A 21,871-nucleotide genomic window follows, 5' to 3' on the forward strand; every position below is an offset into this window, starting at 1 on the left:
CTACTGGTTATAATGTTCAATAAATTCACCCGTGTTAGAGAACTGGGATACATCACATTTGTACTGGTTATAATGTTCAATAAACTCACCCGTGTTAGAGAACTGGGATACATCACATTTGTACTGGTTATAATGTTCAATAAACTCACCCGTGTTAGAGAACTGGGATACATCACATTTGTACTGGTTATAATGTTTAATAAATTCACTCGTGTTAGAGAACTGGGATACATCACATTTGTACTGGTTATAATGTTCAATAAATTCACTCGTGTTAGAGAACTGGGATACATCACATTTGTACTGGTTAATATGTTTAATAAACTAGTGTTAGAGAACTAGGATACATCACATTTGTACTGGTTATAATGTTCAATAAATTCACTCGTGTTAGAGAACTGGGATACATCACATTTGTACTGGTTATAATGTTCAGTAAACTCACCCGTGTTAGAGAACTGGGATACATCACATTTGTACTGGTTATAATGTTCAATAAACATCACCCGTGTTAGAGAACTGGGATACATCACATTTGTACTGGTTATAATGTTTAATAAACTCACCCGTGTTAGAGAACTGGGATACATCACATTTGTACTGGTTATAATGTTTAATAAATTCACCCGTGTTAGAGAACTGGGATACATCACATTTGTACTGGTTATAATGTTTAATAAACTCACCCGTGTTAGAGAACTGGGATACATCACATTTGTACTGGTTATAATGTTTAATAAACTAGTGTTAGAGAACTAGGATACATCACATTTGTACTGGTTATAATGTTCAATAAACTCACCCGTGTTAGAGAACTGGGATACATCACATTTGTACTGGTTATAATGTTCAATAAATTCACCCGTGTTAGAGAACTGGGATACATCACATTTGTACTGGTTATAATGTTTAATAAATTCACCCGTGTTAGAGAACTGGGATACATCACATTTGTACTGGTTATAATGTTTAATAAATTCACTCGTGTTAGAGAACTGGGATACATCACATTTGTACTGGTTATAATGTTCAATAAATTCACTCGTGTTAGAGAACTGGGATACATCACATTTGTACTGGTTATAATGTTCAATAAACTCACCCGTGTTAGAGAACTGGGATACATCACATTTGTACTGGTTATAATGTTCAATAAATTCACTCGTGTTAGAGAACTGGGATACATCACATTTGTACTGGTTATAATGTTCAATAAATTCACTCGTGTTAGAGAACTGGGATACATCACATTTGTACTGGTTATAATGTTCAATAAATTCACTCGTGTTAGAGAACTGGGATACATCACATTTGTACTGGTTATAATGTTTAATAAACTCACCCGTGTTAGAGAACTGGGATACATCACATTTGTACTGGTTATAATGTTCAATAAACATCACCCGTGTTAGAGAACTGGGATACATCACATTTGTACTGGTTATAATGTTCAATAAATTCACCCGTGTTAGAGAACTGGGATACATCACATTTGTACTGGTTATAATGTTCAATAAACTCACCCGTGTTAGAGAACTGGGATACATCACATTTGTACTGGTTATAATGTTCAATAAACTCACCCGTGTTAGAGAACTGGGATACATCACATTTGTACTGGTTATAATGTTCAATAAACTCACCCGTGTTAGAGAACTGGGATACATCACATTTGTACTGGTTATAATGTTTAATAAACTCACCCGTGTTAGAGAACTGGGATACATCACATTTGTACTGGTTATAATGTTTAATAAATTCACCCGTGTTAGAGAACTGGGATACATCACATTTGTACTGGTTATAATGTTTAATAAACTCACCCGTGTTAGAGAACTGGGATACATCACATTTGTACTGGTTATAATGTTTAATAAACTCACCCGTGTTAGAGAACTGGGATACATCACATTTGTACTGGTTATAATGTTCAATAAACTCACCCGTGTTAGAGAACTGGGATACATCACATTTGTACTGGTTATAATGTTCAATAAACTCACCCGTGTTAGAGAACTGGGATACATCACATTTGTACTGGTTATAATGTTCAATAAACTCACCCGTGTTAGAGAACTGGGATACATCACATTTGTACTGGTTATAATGTTTAATAAACTCACCCGTGTTAGAGAACTGGGATACATCACATTTGTACTGGTTATAATGTTCAATAAACTCACCCGTGTTAGAGAACTGGGATACATCACATTTGTACTGGTTATAATGTTTAATAAACTCACCCGTGTTAGAGAACTGGGATACATCACATTTGTACTGGTTATAATGTTTAATAAACTAGTGTTAGAGAACTGGGATACATCACATTTGTACTGGTTATAATGTTCAATAAACTCACCCGTGTTAGAGAACTGGGATACATCACATTTGTACTGGTTATAATGTTTAATAAATTCACCCGTGTTAGAGAACTGGGATACATCACATTTGTACTGGTTATAATGTTTAATAAACTCACCCGTGTTAGAGAACTGGGATACATCACATTTGTACTGGTTATAATGTTTAATAAATTCACCCGTGTTAGAGAACTGGGATACATCACATTTGTACTGGTTAATATGTTTAATAAACTAGTGTTAGAGAACTGGGATACATCACATTTGTACTGGTTATAATGTTTAATAAACTCACCCGTGTTAGAGAACTGGGATACATCACATTTGTACTGGTTATAATGTTTAATAAATTCACTCGTGTTAGAGAACTGGGATACATCACATTTGTACTGGTTATAATGTTCAATAAACTGGGACTCAGTGTACTGGTTAGAACTGGGATACATCACATTTGTACTGGTTATAATGTTCAATAAATTCACTCGTGTTAGAGAACTGGGATACATCACATTTGTACTGGTTATAATGTTCAATAAACTCACCCGTGTTAGAGAACTGGGATACATCACATTTGTACTGGTTATAATGTTCAATAAACTCACCCGTGTTAGAGAACTGGGATACATCACATTTGTACTGGTTATAATGTTCAATAAACTCACCCGTGTTAGAGAACTGGGATACATAACATTTGTACTGGTTATAATGTTCAATAAACTCACCCGTGTTAGAGAACTGGGATACATCACATTTGTACTGGTTATAATGTTTAATAAACTCACCCGTGTTAGAGAACTGGGATACATCACATTTGTACTGGTTATAATGTTTAATAAACTCACCCGTGTTAGAGAACTGGGATACATCACATTTGTACTGGTTATAATGTTTAATAAACTAGTGTTAGAGAACTGGGATACATCACATTTGTACTGGTTATAATGTTTAATAAACTCACCCGTGTTAGAGAACTGGGATACATCACATTTGTACTGGTTATAATGTTTAATAAACTAGTGTTAGAGAACTAGGATACATCACATTTGTACTGGTTATAATGTTCAATAAACTCACCCGTGTTAGAGAACTGGGATACATCACATTTGTACTGGTTATAATGTTCAATAAATTCACCCGTGTTAGAGAACTGGGATACATCACATTTGTACTGGTTAATATGTTTAATAAATTCACCCGTGTTAGAGAACTGGGATACATCACATTTGTACTGGTTATAATGTTTAATAAATTCACCCGTGTTAGAGAACTGGGATACATCACATTTGTACTGGTTAATATGTTTAATAAACTAGTGTTAGAGAACTGGGATACATCACATTTGTACTGGTTATAATGTTCAATAAACTCACCCGTGTTAGAGAACTGGGATACATCACATTTGTACTGGTTATAATGTTTAATAAATTCACTCGTGTTAGAGAACTGGGATACATCACATTTGTACTGGTTATAATGTTTAATAAATTCACTCGTGTTAGAGAACTGGGATACATCACATTTGTAGTGGTTATAATGTTCAATACATTCACTCGTGTAAGAGAACTGGGATACATCACATTTGTACTGGTTATAATGTTCAATAAATTCACTCGTGTTAGAGAACTGGGATACATCACATTTGTACTGGTTAATATGTTTAATAAACTAGTGTTAGAGAACTAGGATACATCACATTTGTACTGGTTATAATGTTCAATAAATCACCCGTGTTAGAGAACTGGGATACATCACATTTGTAGTGGTTATAATGTTCAATAAACTCACCCGTGTTAGAGAACTGGGATACATCACATTTGTACTGGTTATAATGTTCAATAAACATCACCCGTGTTAGAGAACTGGGATACATCACATTTGTACTGGTTATAATGTTTAATAAACTCACCCGTGTTAGAGAACTGGGATACATCACATTTGTACTGGTTATAATGTTCAATAAACTCACCCGTGTTAGAGAACTGGGATACATCACATTTGTACTGGTTATAATGTTCAATAAATTCACCCGTGTTAGAGAACTGGGATACATCACATTTGTACTGGTTATAATGTTCAATAAACTCACCCGTGTTAGAGAACTGGGATACATCACATTTGTACTGGTTATAATGTTCAATAAACTCACCCGTGTTAGAGAACTGGGATACATCACATTTGTACTGGTTATAATGTTCAATAAATTCACCCGTGTTAGAGAACTGGGATACATCACATTTGTACTGGTTATAATGTTTAATAAATTCACCCGTGTTAGAGAACTGGGATACATCACATTTGTACTGGTTATAATTTTTAATAAATTCACCCGTGTTAGAGAACTGGGATACATCACATTTGTACTGGTTATAATGTTCAATAAACTCACCTGTGTTAGAGAAATGGGATACATCACATTTGTACTGGTTATAATGTTCAATAAACTCACCAGTGTTAGAGAACTGGGATACATCACATTTGTACTGGTTATAATGTTCAATAAACTCACCCGTGTTAGAGAACTGGGATACATCACATTTGTACTGGTTATAATGTTCAATAAACTCACCCGTGTTAGAGAACTGGGATACATCACATTTGTACTGGTTATAATGTTTAATAAACTCACCCGTGTTAGAGAACTGGGATACATCACATTTGTACTGGTTATAATGTTTAATAAACTCACCCGTGTTAGAGAACTGGGATACATCACATTTGTACTGGTTATAATGTTTAATAAACTCACCCGTTTTAGAGAACTGGGATACATCACATTTGTACTGGTTATAATGTTCAATAAACTCACCCGTGTTAGAGAACTGGGATACATCACATTTGTACTCACGGAAGTAATTTTCCGTTTTCTATTGATACTTTCCATACTTCTTCATTTTTAATAGACATAATTTTATGAAATAAATGTTTTACATCCTTGAGATTTACGTTTGCAAATTCTATTTAAAGCGTTGATTAATTCATGCATCAAAATATATTTATTGCACTTTTTGAATTTTAAAAATTTACAAAATTGTTTCTTATGAAACCATTTAAAATAAAATGTATATCATTTAATTTATTATTAATTAGATCGAATATTTCTCCAAATTAAGGAAAGTAAGTATTTCTATCCGATTCTTCATGATACTGCTTCTGGTACAGGTCCATAGGGACGATATCTGGATTGGAGGGTGGGGTGGGGGCGGGGAGAGCACAACATCTGGTAGCGGGCATAATTCATATTAATGTCTTCAGTTTTACAAGTTGGGGGAGGGGGGAGGGGCTGGGGCGCTCTGCTTAATTTTCCTCATAAGGAAACGCCACACGATACATTTCATTTGTATGTGTGTCCGCCCGTCCGTGTGTGTGTCCGCCCGTCCGTGTGTGTCCGCCCGGCCGTGTGTGTGTCCGCCCATCAGTCTGTGTGTCCACCCGTCCGTGTGTCCGGCCGTCCGTGTCTGTCTCCACCCGTTCGTGTGTGTCCGCCCATCCGGGTGTGTGTCCACCAGTGCATGTGCGTGTCGACCCATCCGTGTGTGTCTGCCTGACCGTGTGTGCGCCCACCCGTCCATGTGTGTGTGTCTACCCATTCGTGTGTTTCCGCCCGTACGTGTGTGTCAGCCCGTCCTTGTGTCTATCCACCCGTTCCTGAGTGTGTGCGTGTGTCTGCTCGTCGGTGTGTGTGTTTGTGTGTGTGTGTGTGTGTGTGTGTGTGTGTGTGTGTGTGTGTGCGTCCGTCATCCCGTGTGTGTGTGTGTGTGTGTGTGTGTGTGTGTGTGTGTGTGTACCTCGAAACGTCATTAGTAATCCGCTTCCCCTTCCAGCTGACGCTCCATCCACGAGTAATCGGAGTCGGAATTGCCACCGTTAATCTATTATCCTGTAAACAATACCAAAATAAGGCTGGATCTACAATATTATAATGACGGTGGGAGGGTTGAACCCCTCCAAAATCCGCCCCTGAATGAGTACACCTCTATATTAAGAGATAGGGCTAAATTTCATGCCATTGTTTATTGAATGTTTTAGATAAATCGTCTCTGCAGGCAGCAAGTAAACTTTCCCTATGCATGGTAAAGCCGATATCTTAAAAAGGTAAACAGTTACTTTATTTATTCTGCAATCCTACATACAGTGTAAAACAAATACTGAAAACCCCCATTTTATTTCATAATTTTACCGATGCCCAGAGTACTAGGTCTGCCTACCCGTGATGAATACCTTCTCGCCTACCATATATACTGACAGAAAAAACAAATGCATTTTATTTTTTTATCGGTGGTAAATATTGTGTTTTATTAATGATCATTTCATTGTTTGGATTTTTAGGTTATGTTTTCATTTCTGAATAGAGCGGTCGGTCTGAGATCGATCCCTGTCGGTTGGCTCATTTGGGCTATTTCTCGCTGCATCCAGTGCACCACAAAGGCCGTGGTATGTGTTATCCTGTCTGTGGAATGGTGCATACAAAAAATCCCTTGCTGCTAATCCAAAAGAGTAGCCCATGAAGTGGCGACAGCGAGTTTCCTCTCCTTATGTACCATATATGTCCGACGCCATATAACCGTAAATAAAATGTGTTGAGTGCGTGGTTAAATAAAACATGGACGTTTGCATGGATAACGTTGAAATATGGGTATCCTGCTACATTTCTAATCCATATCAAGTTTATGGTCCTTTGTGGGATGTTATTCCACTCATACAGAAGGGTCTGCGTGAGCTGAGCGATGTTGTTTAGGACGTTGACGGCTTCCTGACCCTCCAGTCCTGTCCACCTTGTCTCATAAATGTTCGATCGGTTTCAAATCTGGACTGTAGGGTGGCCAATCGAACACTGGGAAATTGTTTTCGGTGAGGAAGTCAAAACCTTATCCTGCTGCAACGTAAGGTTACGCGCATGGATAAATGGAAGGATGTGAGACATGATGATTCGGCCCGTGCAACCCAATCGCAACCGTTCGTGGAAACACTGGGCAACCATGAGTTCACAAAACCTTACTTGTTGTCTCTGTAACCGTCTGAAATCGGTTACGGAGGTGTGCGAGATGTATACATTTATCTTGACGTGGCAACCTAACACGCGGACGTCCTCTCATGGAACGATCATCTAATCTTTCCTGTGGCTCTGAGACGCCCAACTAAACGTGCTATCGTTAACTAATGTACCCCAAATTGCTGGGCGACGCGACGTTGAGGTTACCCCTGCATAATTAGAGCAATAGCCCTACCCCTATCAACTTGTAACATTCGCGGCATTTTGCTTTTCAATCGTGTTGAAATGAAATGCTGTGCACTCGATGTGTACTGTTCAAAACTTCGATTTGGTATGGTGTTCAAGTCCATAGCACGTAGTAGTGGCCCGGATGTATATTTTCCTGACAAATCGGTAAAAAGCATGCATCTTCGCACGTGCTCGCGGTTGACCCAATTTTAAGTAAAGATTCTTTAGACAGTACATTGAGGTAGCTATGTGTCAAATGTTATGACATTTCTTTTACAGATCAAAGAAATCATATTACCAAAACTGAACTTTCGTTAGTTTTTCCGTCATAGGTAGGGGAATGTAGGAAACTGCATCCAGTTAATCCAATTATAGGTAGTACTATACCAAATAACTTCCGGCTGGGTCAAAGTTCGAGGTGCACCCAACTTTTGATAGAGAAGTGAACACCACAAGTCCTGTGATTGGTTATAAATGTGAGTGTGTTGGTTGTAAAAAATAATAGTTTCATCTGGGTAAAATAAATGTGCAATTTTATTTCATCTAGTACCAATGTGTCAAGTAGCCTTGTGCTTGAAACATGTATGGGGTACCTGTAAAAAAAAGTACTCGAATTTTGTGCGAAACTAGGGTAGTCATAGACGCTACCCGTTATCTCAGAAACGAGCAGCTTGACCCCCATTTTTTTCTGATTCACTTTAAGTGTAAGGGGTGGTAGTATTTATATCCGTGGCGTTTATGTCGGTTGATATGTTGCAGGTAGGAGTTTTAGCCGCATATGTTACTATTGTCGTCTATGGGATTTGATTTGGTAGTATACACCCTAAAGAGGTATCACTGGTTAGGAATAGATGCATGATAATAATGAAGAAATTGAAAAGAAGTAACAACCAACAGTTCAGCAGATTGTATGGCTTAAAATGACCTTTAAAAAGATAGGGATGAAATTTTTAAATTTAACGTTCACGTATTTTGACGAATGATTGGTAATACCCCACAATTCATCAAACATTTGTTTATTCGACGTGGCATGCTACGTATCAGTCTGACAATGACGATTTGAGGAAGTCTATCAAACTGCACATTCAACGCCTGACCAAGTTCAGCTAAAGTAGCCTGTGGCCGTTGACGTCGCCGTACATATCTCCCGATCATGTCCCAGGCAGGCTCCATGGGTGAAAAGTTAGGGTTCATTGCTGGCCGTGGCATTCTGGTAACGTTTTGCTGCATAGCGAACAAACGGAACAACAATCGCACCGACAGTCTCGGTAGAACTGAGCAGTGACCTTCCCTTGAGCAATACAGAGTGGTGTTCTGTCCGTCATAATGATGCCACCCCACATCATAATTGAACCGCCACCAAATCTATTATGTGGCCTGATGTTAACGTTTGTTTGGCGTTCATTTCGACGTCGTCAAACGCGACCACGCCTATACAGGAAGTCCATAATGAATCTGGACTGGTCAATAAACATTACATGATACCATCGGTAATTACCACAGTCTGTACGCTGTCTACACCATTGGCGCCTGTTTACCATGTGGCGATTCCGTAACGGTGGCACAACACGTGGTCGTCGAACATATAGATGAGCTGCATGCAGACGATTTCTAATCGTCTGACCCGTCACTAGGATTCACGTAGCCTGGCGTCAATGTACAGCGCGCTGATCGAGCTCGATTTAGTAGAACCTGGGTTCTGATGGATCCATCTTGGACTCGTGTGGTTGACCTGGGATGCCCTAAACGTTGTCGATTATCAACATTTTGGGTCTGCAGGTATCTGCTCCATTGTCTGCAGATCACAGACGGCGAAACATTGAACAAATTGACTACATCACGCTGAACTTTACCAGTTTGAAGCATGTCATTAGACCTAAGGCGTTCGTCACGTCGTAGACAAAACTCAAGATAAAAGCGACTTACACAGGGTGTAGGTTTACGTTAATGATCAATCGAGGTATTCATAATTTGTAAGTCACCTGTTCACCAGATAAGGTTGTAAAATGTCGCCACACAGTCTGCTTACATCCACCACACTTCTGCGTCCAACTTCCAGTTTTTCGGCATTCGAACGTCTGGTCCGTCTCAAAGAAGCAGAAGTCGGGCTCGCACGGGACGTTTCCGTCATTCTTCGTGATTCGATCTACAGCTGACGTCACATTGTTCACAAATGGAACTCTACAGTGAACTAGAAATGATGAAAGAACAAGTTGAATTAAAATAGATCATACAAGCTAGACTCTAATGGCTGCTAGGGCGGGACATAGCCCAGTGGTAAAGCGTTCGCTTGATACGCGGTCAGTTTGGGATAGATCCCCGTCGGTGGACCCATTGGGCTATTTCTTGTTCCAGCCAGTGCACCACAACTGGTATATGTAAGGTCGTGGTATGTACTACCCTGTCTGTGGGTGGTGCATATAAAAGAACCCTTCCTGCTAATCGAAAAGAGTAGCCCATGAAGTGGCGACAGCGGGTTTCCTCTCTCTATCTGTGTGGTCCTTAACCATATGTCTGACGCCATATAACCGTACTTAACATGTGCTGAGTGCGTCGTTAAATAAAACATTTCTTTCTTTCTTTTTTTTAATGTCTGCTAAAAATGAACAAAGAATAAGCGGACTTAAATATATATCTTACTATATGTTTTACAAACGAACCTCTATAGAGACCTAAACATTATGAAAGAACAAAGTGATTGAAACAAGATCTTACAACATTTTTTACAATCAAAACTCTGTAGAGAGCTAGAACATAATAAAGAACACGCTGACTTAAAATAGACCTTACTACATCTTTTACAAACGGAATTCTGTCGTGATATATTAATAATAAAAGAACAATCAGTTGAAAAAAATGATCTTACTATATTTATCAGAAACGGAACTCTACAGTGACCTAAACGTTATGAAAGAACAAGCTGATTGAAAATAGATCTGACTACATATCTTTACAGTGAGCTAGAAATGCTGAAAGCTCAGAGTAAAACATATATCTTAAAACATCTTTCCTAGACGTAAGTCTGTAGTAAAATAGGAATGCAGGGATACAGAAAGTACTCGCCCACTCATCAAATGTGTGTAAGAATTCTGACGGTCAAGTTAAAAATTGCAATTACCAGTCCATAACGATATATTGTTCTATAGACTAGTAGAAATTCTGGCGGGCTAGTTTTAGGTGGTTCTGGTCCGGCGGGCTAGTTAAAAAAAAAAAAAAAACCTGGAAATGATAAAAGACTAATTTGTCTGAAAATAGATCTTACTTTCAACAAAGACATCTCCGTTAGAAGATCTGATACGAACTAAGACAATTTCGTTAAAAACGGCTTTGGTCAGATCTACAGATGGGGGGTTTGAGTGTTTTAAGTAGTTGAGTAGTGTTGTAAGATGTCATGTCAGATAGTCGGGAGGAAAACGGTGTGTTATTTTATTTTGGTCATTTGGTAATTTTGACATATATTCTTAGGGAGGAAACTGGCTACATTTGTTCATTACTAGCAATGCAATCTTTTATGTGCACCATCACGTAGACAGGATGGCACATACCACGGACTTTGACATACCAGCCGTGGTGCACTAGCTGGAACGAGACATAGATGTTCACACCCTGTAGTCTCTTCGGACAGCCAATTATTTAAGGTTGATATTCACACTTTAGTTTGAATCAATTATGTTTGATCCTGAAAGTTTTGATTCGAGCCAAAAAAACAACAACTTATCGGACCGAATATCCGGCAGAAATATCAGCCAATTTCGATCCCTATGTAACCTTTACCTTTAGGTGGGTTCATTAAGACCCATTGTTTCCGTCCTTGATGATCAGAATTGTCGAATTTCACTGGTGCATTGTTCTGAAAACAGTGTATTTGAAAACATTATGACACAGACGAGGTTCCACACAAGTAACTATATAGATTGGAATTTAATATTTTAAACCTTCGTTTAAACCCAAATTACTTTTTTCTGTATTATTAAATAGTCTGATCAACTCTTCTTTCTCTCATAATTATATAGATTGTTAGATTTTAAAACAATAAAACAATTTTAGTTTAATACGCTTTTCATTGATTAATTTATTTATGTATATCTTTTTATTGTTCTGCTAATTTTAAATTTTGATGGGGATGTTTTATGGATTTTCAAAAAGTAAAACGTGTTTTTGTGTGATAAGGTTTTCTTTTTTTCTTTCTTTGTTTCTTTATTTGTTGTTTGTTTTATTGATTGTTTGTTTGTCTTTAATTCTTTCTTTCTTTCTTGCTTTATTTATTTGTTGTTTGTTTTATTGATTGTTTGTTTTTAATTCTTTCTTTCTTTCTTTGTTTCTTTATTTGTTGTTTGTTTTATTGTTTGTCTTTAATTCTTTCTTTCTTTGTTTCTTTATTTGTTGTTTGTTTTATTGATTGTTTGTTTGTCTTTAATTCATTCTTTTCTTTCTTATACCTTTTTCGTAAATTCTGCCGATTTTCACATGATTGTTTTATACACCTTACAATGTTGTCACACTCACCTCGCCAGTTCGAATACGGCAGGTTTCTTCTTGTCTGTTGTAGTACCAGGATTGGCATGAATTTGGGTCTCTGGCGCAAGACACCGCACAGGATATTTTCGACGGTACGTTTGGGATAGATTTTGTGTAGGAAAACGACTGTTTGTTGATGTCTTCAGCGTAATAAATATTAGTATGGAATCCATCAATGTTACGCAGACAGATATAGATCAGCAACCAGACCACCAGGTTTGATGTCAAACGTCTCATGATTATCTGTAAGTAGTGTATTAAATATATATTTGAGATTATTGTAAAAATATGTTTACGAATATTTAAACTAGGATTAATCTTGCATATATCATCACCTGTGACCAGCGAACAATACGCAATGGGTATGTGCGCTGTGGACAGTGCACTTGAACCTTCATCATCATCATCATCATCATCGTCATCACCACCACTACCATCATCATTATAATCAACGTCATCACTATTAACATCACCAACATCATCATCATCAACACCACCAACATCATCATCATCATTATCATCACCATCATCGCCATCATCGCCATAACCACCACCACTACCATATACTCCGTATACCATAAATAACAAAACGAAAAAGCAAATGTACTTACCTGTGATCAAACCAAAACAAATTTTCATTTGAGTTCTAAATTTCAGAGTATGAGAACAATATTAAACCTCCTGTGGGACATTCAGTTCCAATAAATCATTCAGACCAATTTCCATAGATTAGGCAGACCAACTTGAAATGATAAAGAACAAAAAACATGTATGATCTAGTAACTGTTCGCTTGTATCAAGGAACGACGGACAAATCAGCCTGGGTTTCTTTTTTCTTCTTTTGTAGATATGTTTGTGTATTTTGTAGATCTGTCTGTGTATTTTGTAGATAAGTCTGTGTATTTTGGTTTCCCTGCTCTTACTGTTCTTTTTCTTCTTCTACTTCATCGATATTTTCTCCATCTTCATCATCTTCTCCTTTGTCGTCTTCTTCTTCATCGTCATTTTTCTTCTTCATCATCTTCTCATGCATCGTCTTCTTTTTCATCGGCATTTTTCTTCTTCATCATCGTTGTCTCCTTCATAGTCATTTTCTCCTTCTTCATCAACTTCTCCTTCATCGTCTTCTTCTTCATCGTCATTTTTCTTCTTCATTATCGTTTTCTCCTTCATCGTCATTTTCTCCTTCATCGTCATTTTCTCCTTCTTCACTGTTTTTCCTTCATCATAGTCTTTTCTTTTTCGTCGTCTTCTTCTTCATCATCATCGTTTTTTCCTTGTTCATTGCCTTCTTCTTCGTCATCGTCTTTTTTTTTTTTTTTTATAATTGTCTTATTTTTCATCATCTTCGTCGTCATGTTCTTCTCCTTCATCATAATTTTTTCTTCTTCACCATATTCTTCTTCATCATCATCGTAATGATGTTGTTGTTTTTTTCTTCTTTTTTCCCCAACTTAATATTTTATTGTTTCCAGAGATTCTTCACAGTGTCTGGGTTGAGGAGCCCCGAATTCACTGACTTGCAATTATTTATATATATATATATACACGAGTACTTAAAGTAACATGTACATCAATAGTAAAATGTTTTACATACATATAATTATATATCATTTCATATGTATACACACTCACACGTATGCACACACATACACACATACACACACTCACACGTATGCACACACAAATACACACACATACACACGCACACACACACACACACACACACATACAAAGACACACATGATAAAATGATATCTATTTCTAAGCTATGTATAAAAAAACACAGTTTATATGTAAGTAGAGTTGTCAGTGAAATAAATTATACCACTTTATCCTATATTTGTCTAAACAATTCATATTCGTAATTTTTAAGCAGAATACATTTTTCAATTTCTTATTTGTTTTTAAGTCCCTTTTGTAATGTTTTTGAATTTAGCTTCTGTTTTTGCATTTCTTTTGTAGAATATATATAATATTTTATATTAATAATCAACCAGTTTAAAAAATTGCTATTGGTTTAATTAAGCAATCCCAAAATAACTATATCTTTATTGAAAATAAGTTGTTCGCCATTAGAGTCGTATATCCTGTTTGCTACATCTTGCCATAGCTTTTTAAGATGGACGCAATCATGAAATAAGGGTTTTAGTGTTTCTGGTAACAGGTTACAAAAAGGGAATTTTTCGGAGGCTAAATAATGGATTATATATAGAAAACTATTTGTTGCAAGAATTTGATACAATATTCTGTATTGAAACCACCGTACACCTGTGTCTCTTACACATTTAAAATATATACTATAATATATTTTCCATTCTTTTGATGAACATTTAAAACCTTTTTTCTCTAAAATTGTATTTGCGATTTTGGAATTATGGATGTATGACTTAATATTTAGTATTGTTCTTTGCAACCCTGTATATCTTTTTAAAATGTTTTTAATTTTTGAGGAAAGACTGGAGAAAGATTAGGCATAAACGTTTGGGTCTGGCAATTTTGTTTTCCATACTTTGCACTAAAATATTTTACTGCATTGACGATGATCCATATTCTAGAAAGTTTGTCGATATGCTATATTTAGCTATAAATTCAACTATTGTTAAAAAAGCGGCCTTCTTCGTTAATTATGTCATTTATAAAAAAATATTTCCTTTTCGATCTATATTTTGTATAAAATGGGTTTTCTGTCTTTTAATATTTTACTAGTATACCAAATATTCATTGCAACTATGTCTCCTATACTTTCGATGTTTTCTTTATTTTGAATTTTACTCCAACTATCTAAAACATCTTCCCAAAAAGGTTTGTTTATATTTTTATTTTTAATTGTTATAATATTATCGCCATATATAATTAAATCTCTTATGGATAACTGTATGATAGAAGATAAAAGATGTATCTAGTTTGAATTAGTTTTAGGTAGCCTTTTCATCCATGTTGGTTTTAATGCAGTTATATAGGTTGAAAATTTTATCATTCTTAAATCTCCCTTTTGACAGTCTTGAATTATAGTTTCTCTTTTTAAGGTTTTAAATATTCTCCAAGAGAATGGAAAATATATTATAGTGTACCTTTTTTAAATATGTAAGAGACACAAGTGTACGGTGGTTTCAATACAGAATATTGCATCAAATTCTGGCAACAAATAGTTTTCGATATAAAATCCATTACTTAGTCTCCGAAATGTGCACTTTTTTAACCTGTTACCAGAAACACTGGGACGCTTATTTCTTGATTGCGTCTATGTTAAAAAACTATGGCAAGAAGTAGCAAACTGGATATACGACTCTAATGGCGAACAATTGATTTTCTTCTTCGTCGTCTTCTTCGTCTTGTTTGTCTTCTTTGTTGTCTTCTACTTAGCTTTCTTCGTCTTCTTATTGGTCTTCTTCTTCTTTATCATATTGTTATTAGTTTTCTATGTGTTCATCTTCTTTGCCTTGTTTAGTGTTTCTTCTTGACAGTCGTCTTCTTCTACATTGCATTATCGTCTTCATCATCATCATCATCATCATCATCATCATTATCAACAACTTCCACTTATTTTGTACAATAAATATAAAACGAAAAGAAAAATGTACTTACCTGTGACCAAACCAAAAGAAAATGTTCATTTGAGTTTTAATATTCAGAGTATGATTAAAATAGTAAACCACCTATGTGACATTCAATTCCGATAAATTATTTCGACCATTTTCCAAAGATTAGGCAGACCAACTTGAAATGATAAAGAACATACAACATGTATGATCTACTTCCCTTGACTAAAGGAGCGGTGGTCAAAACAGCCAGGGTTTCTTTATCTTTTTTTTTTTGTTCGGCATGTCGGTGTATTTTGCTGTTTATATAGGGACTAAAAGATACATCGACAGAAATGTAATATTGACTCAAACGTATAGACTAACCGAGATAAAGAAAAAATATGATAGTTAATACACGTTTTGATCACAATCGGCTAGCCAAATCGACACAAGCGATGTATCGACTCAAGCAATATATATATATATATATATATATATATATATATATATATATATATATATATATATATATATATATATATATATATATATATTGTAATGAAAGTATGTGATATTTGTCAGACAACATACTTTACGAATTTGATAACTTTGCAAATTATGTATGTAACATTAATCCAAGATCACGACACTAGGTTTACTGACATTTCAAGCAAACGTACTAGGGTGACACTCCAAAATTGACGTATGCATTCATAGTCATAAAAACCTCACCCAAAAACATCGTGTGTTTCGATATCATCAGTATCATATATTAGGAATAAAAATAATGTATTATGTTCGCCAGAGGCTCGTATAATACAATTTTATTCCTATTATCTCATATTGGCGACACCAAAAAAGACTGATAACAACCAAACTCTCTCTCTCTCTCTCTCTCTCTCTCTCTCTCTCTCTCTCTCTCTCTCTCTCTCTCTCTCTCTCTCTCTCTCTCTCTCTCTCTCTCTCTCTCTCTCTCTATATATATATATATATATATATATATATATATATATATATATATACACATATATATATATATACATATATATAAAGATATAGATATATATAAGATAAAGATATATATATATATATATATATATATATATATATATATATATATATATATATATATATATACATATATACATATATATACATATATACACACACACACACACACATATATACATATATATATATATATATATATATATATATATATATATATATATATATATATATATATATATATATATATATATATATATAGCGAAACCCCTCTAAACTGGAAAAAACAAACATGGGACCAAGTATTCTGTCCGTTTATTGAAGGTTTTGGGTTTTCAAAACTTTGTATTGCTTTCAATGCTTTTGTTGTATTATGTCGTTTGTTTCTGGTGTCCTATTCATATTCGACTTGATGTATATATTCAACAGACAATAATCTAATAAAGAATATTTGACATTTAACGTGTGCTTATATTTTTATCAACTAGTGATGCGGCGAAGTTTATCTGGACGTTTCATATTGAAAATCAATATGGCAATGGAACGCTACTGACATTTTGTCGACACGGTTTTATAACATTAAACATTAGGAAGCCAGTGGATTAGAATCTTTGCTTTTTGTCGATTTCTGAAGCAAACTACAAACTATAAACCAGCTTTATATCAAAGCTGTAACTTGATCTTTACTTGGGGGTGGGACGTAGCCCCGTGGTAAAGCACTCGCTTTATGTGCGGTCGGTTTGTGATCGATCCCCGTTGTTGGGCCCTTAGGGCTATTTCTTGTTCCAACCAGTCCACCACGGCTGGTATATACTGTGCCTAGTCATATGTAATGGTGATTGCACATCTAATGACTTACCTGAGGATGTGCATTTTGCACCAGCTATACCTATATTTGCCATCGGGTAATGCAGCAGGAGATGGCGAAGTGGCAATAATCGTAACAATTAGCGGCGCCATGATGACTGAAAACGGTCTGACTGTCCGGTTATCAGAGGTACAAAGTGCACTATGTAAAGAGTTTGGTCTGAATTATTCGTCCAGTGTTCAGTTTAGAGAGGTTTCCGGTTTAGATAGGTAAACGTCAGTGTTAAAAAGATGCGTAAATCACGGGACCGTGGAAAACGTCCGGTTTTAAGATAATTCCGGTTTAGATACGGTCCGGTCTTGAGTGATTTAACTGTGTATATATAGACAGACAGACAGAGAGACAGACAGACAGTTTATTCAGTTAAAGGCCTTTAGCCTAAAATGCAATCAATTTACACAATTTAAGATAATGCGTTACATGATTTAGTCTTCCATTTAATTTTATATTATAGTAATAGTAAGGCAGTGCATTTATAAATATTCAGAGTAAAACAAGTTCACCATTCATTCTCAATCTAAATACATAGTATAAGAATTTTGATAAATTTAGTTTTAAAAAATCGTTTTGAGATGACATCAGATTAATGAAGATAATTGTTAATGGTAGACCAGCATTTACTTTCACAAAGTGTATAATGTATCATATATCATATAGTCTTTGCTTAAATATATTAATAAAACTACTGATGTCTCCCACATCCTGGCTTATCCATACAAATCCAAAACCAAGTTTGAAAAGAATTTGTTTAATGCCTGTCGCCCTGTAGTATAACCTGCATCTTCAAGAGATTTAAGCATGACATAACTCTGGGCAATCTGAAAAGAGGAAGCTGTATTAAGTTACAGCAGTATTTGATAGCATGAGTCACGTAAATAAATTGGAGAGAAGCTCTTCCACACTCACCTAATATCATATAATTTTTATTGACTTCCCCACCTTTAAAGGGTGTTTACAAAATTTAATCTGAATGGCTTCTATTACGTTGCTTCTAGTAATACCCCAGATTTCTGACCCATAAGTTAAAACTGGAGTTATCGTAGTATCAAATATTTTAAAGCTATCAACTACACTTATCTCCGACCATGGTTTGGTATCTAAATAGTGTCAACATGGACTTGTTTGCCTGAGCAGCCAGACACAGCTGAGCTTTATTCCAGGATAATTTTGGAATAAACACAATACCCAAATATTTATATAATGATACTGTTTCGACTCGCGCCCCATTATAAACCATTTTTCATAAGATCGCAGACGACCTCCTTTCCTAAACACCATCACTTTTGTCTTGTCAAGATTTATTTGCATTCCTGCAGCTTGACAATTTTTTTTTTAAAAACCTTAATGTTTAGCTGTAACTGTAAAATTGAGTCGGCAAGAGCAGTAACATTGTCTGCAAACATTAATATGTGCATATTTTCCAAATTTGCCGTAATAAAGACCCCATGATTACCAGAATTTCGGAAAAAAATCTGTTCAATTTATTGTTTAGTAATTATAATGTTGTTGTTTGGTGACGAAGTGTCCATTACGGGCCTTCATAGTTATTCGACTGACCGCAAATCGTTTTTCAAGGAAAATATTAAAATTTTCTATGTCATTATTACTCTTTCTCTTTACGAAATAGTATAGAATGTTTATGCAATCGAAACTTGTATGAGTCACTATCTGTCGTTACTATTTTTACCATTTCTAGCCAGTTGAAGTTGTGGAAATAGCACATTTGTATTTGCATGGGGGCCGCCATGTTTGAACTTCAAATATGGAACAATTTTCAGCATGTTGCTATGATTAATTAGGTTGCAAACGGACTATTGTTTAGATAATTTAGGTAATTATTTAAATATATTAGTATACAATAGTTAATAGAAAAATAGTGGTTTCCTTAATTATTAGTTTATTGTATTTATTAATTACAAATTTCCGGCATTTACAACTTAGTGCTATTAATAACTTGACACTATTTGCGGTAGATAGCATGCGCTACTTATAATGAGACCTTCATTGCAATATTCGAGGGAAGGTTATTTTCATCGTGACCTGTATTACCGTATATGGAATATTCCTATCTTTTATATGACCTGTTTGCCAAAATAAGGTGTTGGTACGGGGTATATAAAGCGCGACGTCACGACTGTTGGCGTTCAGTCTCTCGGACCATACAGATGTTAATGAACTAAAAACTAAAGAGACCCAAAGGTAACAGCAAATAAAGAAGTAATATCACACAGATACAGCACATACACACAGAACATGTAACGAGAAAGTATTTAAAGATTACAGACACAGATTAAATATTTTGCTCAGCGTTAGGTTCACGGTAAAGTTACGTCCCTCTCCTTAAGGGAGTAACAGTGACGTACTGAGTGACGTGGTAGGATAAAGCTTAGAATTGTGTAAATAAGTATAAATAAATTAACTATATAAGTAATTAGAAATTTAATAATGAAATCATGATTCAGTTCTAAATATTAAATTGATTTATTTTGTGTAGTTAATCTATTGTGATTGTTAATATTAATTGTTTACAAGAATATATTTCTTGAGTTTAACTCTACTTGACTTTGTTTTTCTTTCATTTAATTTTTTCGTATTACAGGACAGTTACTGTAATAATTTCTCTGTATTTATCTTGCACTTTGTGTGCCTCGCATCTACCAATTTGAGAATATATTTCTCCGTTTTATTAATAATTGTTTGTTGACAGCCTGTGTTGTGGATTAAGATCACTGTAAGTTAAAGAGATATAGTACAGGGACGAAATACATATTAGTTTAAAGAGATAATGTACAGGAAAGAAATACAGATTAGTGTAGAGCGTTAATGTCCATGGAAGAAATACAGAATACAGATTAAAGAGATATAGTTCAGGAAAGAAATACAGATTAGAGAAGAGAAGTCATGTACAGGAAAGAGAAACAGAACACAGATTATAGATATATATTTAGTACGGGAAAGAGATCAATAATGCAGAATAAATATAGTACAAATATTGGGGAAAGAGTTTATAAGTTACGGTGGCCACCGCTCGACACGAATCACAAAAGACCAGGTATATCACCATAACCGCATAACAACGATGATGGGGATTTTGTCACAGTGGTGGCAGCGAATGTAGGATTAAACACACCATATAACTAAAGTTAAAGAGCATATCTAACAGTGGTATAGAGTGACAGTTAGATATGGAAGACCGAGAGGTTGAACCTGATGGGATGGTCCTAGGTAGCCCAGAGTCCGAAGTAACTTTCCATGAAAAACGCAGACAAGGAATTACTTATTCTGGACTACTGGGTGCATCCGCCCATCAAGTAGCTTTACAGATATTAACACCAGTAAGGAATCCAAGTTATATACATACACAAGATCATAGTCCTGAGAAGGAAAAACTGTAAGATTAAAGATATTTATTAAAAATTCAACAATGCTATAGGTATTATTTGTCAAGTCATCACAGTCAAGCCCATGTCCCAAATGTCCATGGAAAAACCAAAGAATCAGAATACGCCAATGCCATTGTGATAAGAAATTGGCAAGCAGCAGATGTCGATCTAAAAGATATCGAACATAGACTACTTGTCAATACAAAGTTTCAAAAGAAAGCTCAAAGATTCGAAGACATTTAGATCAGTGGGATAAGTTACGAATGTACGATGGTATTTTATACTGATATCAACTAAGTGGAACTGGCCATTCCACAAAGCGAACAATTTTTCAAGAGAGGGGGCAATGTAACAAAATGTGGATGTGTAGTAATTAGCGTATCAGTCGACATAAACACCACGGATATAACTACTACCACCCCTCACCCTTAAAGTGAATTAGGGGTGAAGCTGCTCATTTCAGAAATTTGAGTATTTACTCCATACATGTTTCAAGCACAAGGCTACTTGACACAGTGGTACTAGATGAAATAAAATTGCATAAATTTTTTACCCAGATGAAAAACATTTATCACCAATCACAGGACTTGTGGTTTTAACTTGTCTATTAAACGTCGGGGTGCACCTCGAAATTTGAACTCGCCGGTAGTTATATAATATAGAAATAATATAGTTTTATACGAGACAGAAATACCTGCATTTACATCATCAATAACACATTTCTTAATCATCTCATTCTAATGTTTAAATTGTTATAATTCAAAATTGCCAAATTATCAAAATCAATACAGTATTATATTAAAGGTATTTGGGGACATTTTGATCAACCGTTGTTTTTTTTATAACTAAAGAGAAGATACGAAATTAATGACAACTGACGTCTGTGCGTTCGAATCCAGTCATGACATTAAACTGACACGTTGTTAACCAGTACTAGTATATACACCATCCCATAGACAGGTAGCACATACCACGGCCTTTGCTGTACCAGT

General features: G+C 35.4%; 1 protein-coding gene and 1 long non-coding RNA gene across 2 annotated transcripts in view; both read right to left on the reverse strand.

Moving 5' to 3' along the window:
* LOC121387348 overlaps positions 1-6,237 on the reverse strand; it is a 24,873-nt gene extending 18,636 nt beyond the window's left edge. Inside the window, exon 1 of the long non-coding RNA XR_005959799.1 lies at positions 6,146-6,237. This is a non-coding gene — a long non-coding RNA (uncharacterized LOC121387348). The remainder of the gene's footprint in view (positions 1-6,145) is intronic.
* Positions 6,238-8,761: 2,524 nt separating this feature from the next.
* LOC121387107 lies at positions 8,762-19,243 on the reverse strand. The gene is made up of 5 exons (XM_041518130.1): positions 19,184-19,243; positions 12,085-12,339; positions 11,353-11,428; positions 9,561-9,769; positions 8,762-8,869 (listed from the first exon to the last, which is right to left on the reverse strand). The coding sequence occupies exons 1-5, from the start codon at positions 19,241-19,243 to the stop codon at positions 8,762-8,764; spliced, it is 708 nt and encodes a 235-aa protein (XP_041374064.1).
* Positions 19,244-21,871: the final 2,628 nt, after the last annotated feature.

The sequence above is a fragment of the Gigantopelta aegis genome, chromosome 13 (genome assembly GCF_016097555.1).
Source record: "Gigantopelta aegis isolate Gae_Host chromosome 13, Gae_host_genome, whole genome shotgun sequence".
Lineage (NCBI taxonomy): Eukaryota > Metazoa > Mollusca > Gastropoda > Neomphalida > Peltospiridae > Gigantopelta > Gigantopelta aegis.

Bases quoted from the DNA above. Each gene is read 5' to 3' on its own strand.
- LOC121387107 (XM_041518130.1), bottom strand. From the start codon at position 19,243: ATGGCGGCCCCCATGCAAATACAAATGTGCTATTTCCACAACTTCAAC. The intron at 11,429-12,084 runs GTGAGTGTGACA...CACTGTTTTCAG, and splicing joins GCCGTATTCGAACTGGCGAG to AACAATGCACCAGTGAAATT. The intron at 9,770-11,352 runs GTAAAGGTTACA...CATCATTTCTAG, and splicing joins CTTAATGAACCCACCTAAAG to TTCACTGTAGAGTTCCATTT.